Genomic DNA, 8,849 nt, shown 5'->3' on the forward strand with positions numbered 1-8,849 from the left:
CACCGATAGCAGAGCACAAAAACAACAACCACGGGAATAATCCCCAGGAAGATGAGGTAGAGAGCGATTGCTAGACCATCAGTTTCTCCTGAAAAACAGTAATTAAAATAAATCGAGATGAATTCACGATTAATCGAACGTCTTGGGTTGGATTGTGATGATTATTTTGGAATAAGAATTCCCATCTGAAGGAATAACTCACCATCACCGGAGGGTCCAACGGGCCCGCTGTCTTCGGATCCTCCAGTGCCTCCCCGCCTGCAATCAGGGGGTGCGAAGCCCTCATCGCAGTGACACTTGCCAATGCTATTACAAATTCCATTTCCACTGCAATTCTTCAGGCACGAAGAACTCCTGTCGACCCTCCCGAGTAGTCTCTCGGCGCTGATGCACCTCTGATCAACGCAGACCTTTCCCTCAGCGCATCTAGCCCCATTGGGAACCAATCCAGGATCAACATCTCTCGTCCCCATGTCAACAACAGCTGTTTTGCACGAAGCAAAAGTGTTGCCACTATTTACGTAAGCATGTCTAACAGTGACATCACCATCGGCTCCGAATTGGAACCTGATGCCATCCGGAGGCTGACAATGAAGTCTTCCACAGAGAATATCCACCTCCTCGCATGGCGAATAAGTTGAATCCAGAGGATTGTATCCGCAGTCTCCATATTCAGAGCCCTTTGTGTTCTGCTGATAGCAGACTCGAGGTGATGATGAGCCACTGAGGCCCCAGAGTATCCTACACTGGTCCCCGTGGCTCTTGCAGAGCCCCTCGTAGCAGAATGCTGTGCCTCCTCGGCAGACAAGGCCATTGATCTTGTAAATATCCTCTGGGCAGTATTCACTGGTACCTGTGCAGAACTCAGGGAGATCGCATTCCCTTTCAGCGATTCTGCAGGTGACTCCTGCTCTTTTCAATTGACAGGTTGACAGGTCACAGCATTCACCAGTTGCGCAGCTGGCGTTTCCTCGGAATGTGCAGGTGTTGGGATTGCAGCAGGAGATGTGGCAGTTGTCTTTTGAACCGCAGTCGCAGTCTTCTCCGGGCTCGACGAAACCGTTGCCACATGTTGAACCACCGAAGAGGCTCTTCGGTCGATTACGGAGGCAGTAATCCAATCCTTGGGAGAAGGAAGCGGAGATTTGCTCGAGGGAGCAGCTCGACCAGTGGGTCGGAGTGGAAGAGGTCAACGTCGACACCATTATGCAATCCTCATCGGGGCAGTTGCAGTAATTGGCGTCGTGGTGCATTCCGAAGTTATGGCCCATCTCGTGAGCGATTGTGGCTGCAACTACACCCACGATATCTGAATGATCTCGGATTACTCCTCCTGATGATGAGAGGGTACACATCGCACCCACTCCAGCTTTACCAATCACACCGTCCTGGAAACGAGTGGCTGTTAGGAGTTGTGCGTTGTCGTTTGGAATTTTATTCAGGAGTTTTGATTTACGGTAGTTCATAAAATTTGTGAGAGTTCGCAGGCTGTCGGTCGTGATAACAATCTCGTCTCGAGACGTCCAGACCTCAACTCCAACCAGGGCCACGAATACGTTCAGAGGGGTGTACAGGGCGTTTATTATGTTGGCCAGGTTGATGAGGTGATGGTGAACGTTGTTCAGGTTTCTGTCCAGGTTTTTGTAGATCGTCGTGTCGGCGATGAGGGCTAGCTCGACGTAGCGGGAGTCTCGGTTCGAGTTGTAGGGACCTTTTGGATATCCCCAGGGGACTTCACGTTTTTTTCTAGGGAAGTCGTGCGCAACTCCTGGAGTTCCGCAGGTTTTGTTCGAGATTAAGTCACTGTGGCTGTAGAGGTAGTGCAGGCTGGAGAGAGAGTCCTCCTCGGGGTGGATGTGGTGCAACGTTTTTCCGGTGTAGATCACACCTCGCAGACCCCGGCAGGTCGACACTGCCACCCACGAACTCCTGATGCCGCGGATACTTCCGTGGTAATGGCATAATTCCTGGGATTTTTTGGAATAGTATTTTTAGGAAGTGATTATCGCGCCGTTCTAGGAATTTTAACTTCTGATAGGAAACCGGTTCTTTCGAGACTTTTAAAAAAATTCAGGAAAATTCAGAAAAATTCAGGAAAAAACTGGAGAATTATTGCTGAATGATTGATTAATTGACCCTGTCAATTTAAAAATTGAATCTCGAAATATTTAGCGTAAATTCCATGAGTTAAAGTCCAGCGTAATTAATTATAATTTTTTTTATTGTTTCAGGATACCCACGACTGTTTCAGGTACTTCGGTTTTGGAATGCCCATCGAGTTGATGAACCTGTCTATATCCTGAGGAAATGAGATCAATATTGAGCCTGAGATCAATTGTGCGAGACACCCCATCGATGTTCAAATCGACTCTCAGCACTTGCGGATGGCTAGAATTCTGAAAAATCAAGGTAATAATTTATTTTCGTCTATTTACCCTTCAAATCCACAAGATCTTCAGGTTTTCCCTTTGAGATATAAAAATATTTTTCCCGAGTGTGGAAATTCCGGAAAATTGTAGAATTTTCTCACTCCTCGATTTTTTTCTTCTCGCATTCGGCGCGATTTCGGGGAAAAATTCAGTAATTTTTTAATACAGAATACTCACGTTAATCTTTGTGTGAGTGGTGATTTGATTATTCCGATGAAAAACCCGTGGTTGCACACGGGCGTAAGTACGAAATTCCGAAGAAGGTCCTGTGAAAAAACCTTCAGGTGTAATTGTTATCGAAACAATATCCGTCTTTCAATTAATGCAGTTTGTTACTCATCATCGACGGCAGAGTAAATTCCGAGAAATACAGGAAAATGAAGAAAAAAGACTCTTATTTAAATTATTACCAGGAAAATTGAATGATCGAGGAGAGGAAAAGATGTTTCGACTAGAGGAAAAGAAATTCAGCGAAAAACCATATGATTTTGACTGCCACAAGTCGAGGAAATATCACCCGATAAAAACTGGAGGAAGAGGATATCCCTTTGATAAAGAATATAATTCCTGTTCTTCCAGAAATTCCGGCAATTGAGGAAAATTAATTTTTCAATTGCTACAGACCTGGACAGATAATTATCGAGTGACTCACCAGGTGCTCCTCGAACTTGAGATGTCGATTGAATGATGAAGACAATTGATGCACACCATAATGTTAAGTCTCTTGACTTTCTCCGGTGTTTTGCCATTTTTTACGCGATTTTATACACCTCGTGATGAGAATACGCATTAGCATTTGAGCTGATGAAAAAAAAATGTGTCAATTCCGTCAATCGTTACCTTCACCGGGAATTTATTTACGGAAACTATTGGAGTACATACCACGGTCATTTTTTATCAAGTTCTTTGACATTTCCGCATCTATGAGATTGAATTTTTTCTGGTTTTATTAGTGCTTCAAAGATCGTTGTGGAGAATTCAGTATCAACGGTCAAATGTAAATGAGTCTTATTGAACTTTTTTTATTTTCAGTGCATCTCGAAAAGTATCGACTTAAGGAGAAAACTCAAAAGAAAATTTTTGTTACGATTTAAATTTCTGACAACAAAGGTCTTTTAATATTTCTCTCTGAAACCAATAGTTTTCACAAAAATCGGTATTTTATAAATAGTAGAATGAAATTTACCTCGTTGCTACTGAATTCATTAAAAATCGTTTATTGATCTCGTGGTAATTGTTATTCTCATTATCCGCATTGGGGTATGAGTGAGTACTGGAACTTCAAAAATATAATTTGTTGTCCACTTCACATTTTTATAAAGACTAAACAAAAAGAATGAAAATTTCAACTGCCGATTGAAGATCGATCGCTCGATTGCGCTAGCAAACTACTAGTTTGAAAAATTTAACAAGCAGTCACTGAGTTTTGATAATCGGCGGTTCTTCAAGTGGGAGTTCACACACATCTATGAAGTTGTGATAGGGAATTAGATAAGTCATGGATATTGATGGAGGGGACGAGGCTGACGCTAAATCATCAATGGGCCTGGCTGGAGAGAGTCCTCCAGATGCGAGCGACAAATGCCATCCCTTTAAAAAACGAAATAACACTCTGAAGAAGAACTGAAGGTCAAGGTTTCAATCAGGATAAGAAAAATTACGGAGAAATTTACAATTTGGCATATGAGGGACCGAATGCATGTGTTCATGATAAATTAACATGTTAATTTACGTCGAGTTGGTGTTGACAGAAGGATTACGACGCATTCGTATTTTTCTCGAGAGTATTGCAAATTATTCAGGTCTGACGTCAACATCAGGATCTTGTGGAATAATTCCACTTGAGTTTTTAAAAATACAAGCAGCTTATTAATTTCTTTTATATTATTCTCCATCATTGAAAATGCAATCGCTATTATATATATTATATTTCATATAAATATTACTATTCACTAAGAAAATTCAGTAAAAAATTTTTTTTTTTGCCAAGAATACTGACTAAACACAAGAAAATATGTTTGGCAGAGAAAAAAATTTTTTTTTTATTTTCAACGGGTAATATTTTTTGAAATTCGCGCTCGAATTCGAGATTATCGCAATCTTATCGATGAATCGAAAGGAAAATATCGATATATGTGAATCGATACTGAATCGATAATCGCCAACTTCAGGCTTATCCGTTCTCCACAAGGTGAAAAACCGGTGTGGACACACTTGGCACGTCAAATAACACAATTCCAACGATTCCATTACTAATTCGTGTCTCATGTTGCGAATTCTCGCGACAATCGACTATCACACACGTAAAAAATATTGAAGAATAGTGTTTACATTGAGGAGAAGTGAATAGCTGTGGAAAATGGGTAAACCGAAGAGGGGAAAGCGAGCAGGAAAAGATGACGATTTGTGAGTTTATTTTCAGAACGTGCAATGTTGGCTCGTTCTGTCACCTTTATTATTACGTAGACAATTAGTTTCATTACATTTTCCTGAGTATTGGGGGATTTGCGGGAATTTTCCTTGGGCTTGGGCTTTATTTCATATCTTTCCGCCGTTGCCATCTGGACAGAGGAGGTTATGCCAGTGTTTCATTTTTTATTTTCTTTCACTCCAGAATTTCAGTCTTCAATGACAAATATTTTTACAAATCCAAATTGAATTATTATTTCGTAATTGAAAATTTTTATAATTGGAAAATTACATATCGAAATGAAAAATCCGGGAAAATTGTCAAGCTCGAGTGGAGTATTCCCTAGACATCAATCGTTTATTTTGTAGTGACAGTGACGTTGATGTCGAGGAGCTGTCGAACGCCGATTCAGTGCAAGAGAAATCAAAACAAAAAGATAAGAAGAAAAAGGGAGACGATGTAGACGATTTAGCTGGTGATTTACAGAAGATGAAAGTGGACAAGTCAAAGGGAAAGAAGGGAAAAAAATCGCGACGTGGGGATGACGATTCTGATGACGAGTCCGTCACCAAGGGGAAGGGTAAAAATCAAGGGGATTCTGATTCTGAAGCTGAGAGAAAATCAAAAGGGAAAAATAAGAAGGGAAAGAAAGGTTCAGCTGCAGCTGACGGAGACTCGGACGAGGACGTAATCTTGAAAACGAAAAACAAGAAGGGGAAACGTGGGGCTGAGGAATCTGGGGACGAGTCTGACTCTGATCACGAGAGAAAAGCCAAGGTCAAGAGTAAGGGCAAGGGTAAGAAGGGAAAACGAGTGGATGAGGATGAGGATGATGAGGACATTCCTGAGAAAATTTTAGAGACCAATGTCAAGGGAAAAACAAAGGGGAAAACGAAAAAAGGGAGGAAGAATTCTGTTCCTGATGATGATGACGATGACGTTCCCATTCAATCATCAAAATTTAAACCACAAGCAGCCAAAAGTGGTTTTGCCCTGCTGGACGTGGAGGGTGACGACGATGAGGATGACGTTGATGAGCCACCACAGAGCGATGATGAATCCGATAAAATTCGGAGTGTCGAGAGGTCCACGAGTGAATCTAAACCTCAGAAGGTGGAGCCGCAGGGGAAAAAGGGAAAAAAGAAGAAGAAGAAACAGAACAGTGATGATGAGTTGGAGAAGGCCTTGGCTGAATTGGAGATGGAGTACTCTGGGAAGAAGCCTGATAAACAGGAGATTGAAGCTCCTGTTCAGGCTGAGCTCGACGAGGACAAGGGAAAAAAAGGGAAAAAGGGCAAGCAAGCGGAGAAGAAAGGTGACAGCGAACCCCGGGATGATGGGGTCGAGGGTGAGGAAGGTGGAACAGTGAAAACAGCCGCTCAAAAGAAAAAAGAGAAGAAGGAGCGGGAGAAGCTGAAGAAATTGGCACAGAAGAAACCGGAGGTTGATAAGCCAGAGGATAATTCGGCTAAGCCCTCGACAGAAAAACTCCCCGAGAAGAAGGTGGAGATGTCAGAGAAGCCAGACGAATCTGGTGAAGTCGATGGAGATGGTGATGATATTAAAAAGAAGAAGAAGAAGGGCGTGAAGGAGGATCCAAAGGACAAAGGCAAGGGTCCGAGTAAAAAGATCATTGCAGCAATGCAGGAAGCCCTGAAGAAAGCTAAAGAGGAGGAGGAGCGGGCCAAGCAGGAGGAGGAGGAGCGAATTCGCCAGGAGGAGCTCAGAGAGAAAGCACGTTTGGAGCAGCTGCAGCTGGAGCAAGAGCGAAAGGAGAAGAAGAAGTTAAAGGAGAAGCAGAGAAAAGAGAGGCTCAAGGCCGAGGGAAAATTATTGACAACGAAACAGAAGCAGGACAGGGCAAGGGCCCAGGCGATGCTTGAGGCACTCAAGGCCCAGGGAATGGAGATACCAGAGGCTGGTGAGAAGAAGCCCAAAGTCAAGTTGGGAACGAGGATAAGACCGAATAAATTAAAACAGCAAACGAGCACTGAGGAGAAGGAGGAGGAGAAGAAAGACGAGAGGAAGCCGGAGCAGGTGCAGGTCGAGATAATTGATCAGAAAGTTGATAAGGTGGAGGACGAGGTGAAGGACAGTTGGGATGCTGTGAGCAGTGAGGACGAGCACGAGGACAAATCTGATGAGGCTGTCAAACCCCAGGTGGAGAAAATCCCTGAAAAAACACCTGAGAAGAAGGAATCATCGGAGAGTGAGTCCGAGAGCGCCAGTGATACTGATGCAGAGTCTGATGACGAGAGTGAGGAGGACAGTGTTGATGACAGGCTGACTGATGCTGAGAGGAAGAGGGAGAAGGCCAGGATGAGGATACAGAATCGCAGGGTTGACGCTGAGAAGAATAAATGTCTGGAGAATTTGCGTGCTGCTGTTGTTTGTGTTCTTGGTCATGTCGATACTGGGAAAACCAAGATTTTGGATAAATTGAGGAGGACGAATGTTCAGGATGGCGAGGCGGGAGGAATAACACAGCAGATTGGTGCCACCAATGTACCCATTGAGGCCATTCAGGAGTCCACGAAACATGTCAAGGGTTATGCTGACAAGGCTTTTAAAATTCCCGGGTTATTAATTATCGATACACCTGGGCACGAGTCATTCAGTAATCTGAGAAATAGGGGATCTTCGCTTTGTGATATTGCTGTGCTTGTCGTCGATATTATGCATGGGCTGGAGCCACAGACTCTGGAGAGCATTGGCCTGTTAAAGGCTAAAAAGTGTCCTTTTGTCGTTGCCTTGAATAAAATTGATAGGTGAGCTCCAGTCATTTAATATCTGACTCAATATATTTTTATTATTCATTATTAATTATTCATTGATTTATTCTAGGCTGTATGATTGGCAGACAATGAATCGTAAAGATGTACAGGATATTGTAAAAAATCAGGGACCAAACACTCAGAGGGAATTTGAAAAACGCTCCCAGGATGTAATCGTTCAGTTTGCAGAGCAGGGACTCAATGCTGCACTTTTTTATGAAAATCCTGATCCCAGGAGTTATGTGTCTTTGGTACCGACGAGTGCTATCACTGGTTAATATTTTGGATTTGTTAAACATTTTTTATTTTGGATTTTTACATTTTTTTATGGAATAATTTGATTTTTACAGGTGAGGGAATGGGAAATTTACTGGCACTTCTCGTTGATGCCTGCCAAGGACCCCTTGCTAAACGTCTCATGTACAGTGAGGAGCTCCAAGCTACTGTACTCGAAGTTAAAGCACTTCCTGGTCTTGGTACAACGATAGATTGCATTCTAGTCAATGGTACACTGAGGGAAGGTGACACTATGATTGTAGCTGGTACTGATGGGCCAATTGTTACGCAAATTCGGTCGTTACTCATGCCCCAGCCACTCAAAGAATTGAGGGTCAAGGTAAAATAATTTTCACATCTCATGATTCTATTTTATCTTCATCACGTAATTAATTTAATTTTTCTTCAAACAGAATGCGTATCAAGAGTACAGAGAGATAAAGGCAGCCCAGGGGGTTAAAATAGCTGCTAAAGATTTAGAAAAGGCCATAGCAGGTGAGTCCTCTGATTTTTTATGATGATAATTATCGAGAGTGATTAAACTAATTGAACAATGACTAATTAAAAATTTTAATTGGATTGTTGATCAGGATTGAATCTAGCAGTGGCTCAAAAACCCGACGAGGTAGAGATTCTCCGTGAAGAAATAGCTAAGGAGCTGTCAAAGGCACTTGGAAATATAAAATTGGCAGAACGCGGGGTGTTCGTTCAAGCATCAACTCTCGGCGCTCTCGAGGCACTTCTCGACTTCCTGAAGAGCAGCAAAATTCCGGTGAGTGATTGTATTCGTTATTTGTGGTGGCATTGAAACATCTCTCTTAGACCAATTGTCGTTGAGATGATTTTGTTTGTGAAACATTCGGTACCAGCTATTTCTTTTTAACTCTCGTGGGCATTAATACATCGTGTGATGTACGTTTTGGCTCAACTCTATGCCACAGTGTGGACACGAGAGCGAGG

General features: G+C 42.7%; 2 protein-coding genes across 2 annotated transcripts; one reads left to right on the forward strand and one right to left on the reverse strand.

The window, feature by feature from the left end:
- Positions 1-3,861, reverse strand: LOC105267161 (disintegrin and metalloproteinase domain-containing protein 28; the record flags this gene model as incomplete). The annotated part of the gene is given in 7 exon segments (XM_011305819.1): positions 1-88; positions 203-1,967; positions 2,241-2,396; positions 2,607-2,695; positions 3,082-3,230; positions 3,312-3,350; positions 3,616-3,861. Coding segments are annotated over 5 exon segments (2,195 nt in total), but the record flags the coding sequence as incomplete, so codon positions are not given.
- Positions 3,862-4,589: 728 nt separating this feature from the next.
- On the forward strand, positions 4,590-8,661 carry LOC105267173 (eukaryotic translation initiation factor 5B-like; the record flags this gene model as incomplete). Its single annotated transcript, XM_011305830.1, has 6 exons — positions 4,590-4,835; positions 5,208-7,607; positions 7,684-7,886; positions 7,964-8,229; positions 8,303-8,384; positions 8,480-8,661. Coding segments are annotated over exons 1-6 (3,180 nt in total), but the record flags the coding sequence as incomplete, so codon positions are not given.
- Between the last annotated feature and the right edge of the window lie 188 nt (positions 8,662-8,849).

Source organism: Fopius arisanus, unplaced genomic scaffold (genome assembly GCF_000806365.1).
Source record: "Fopius arisanus strain USDA-PBARC FA_bdor unplaced genomic scaffold, ASM80636v1 scaffold00044, whole genome shotgun sequence".
NCBI classification, from domain to species: Eukaryota; Metazoa; Arthropoda; class Insecta; order Hymenoptera; family Braconidae; genus Fopius; species Fopius arisanus.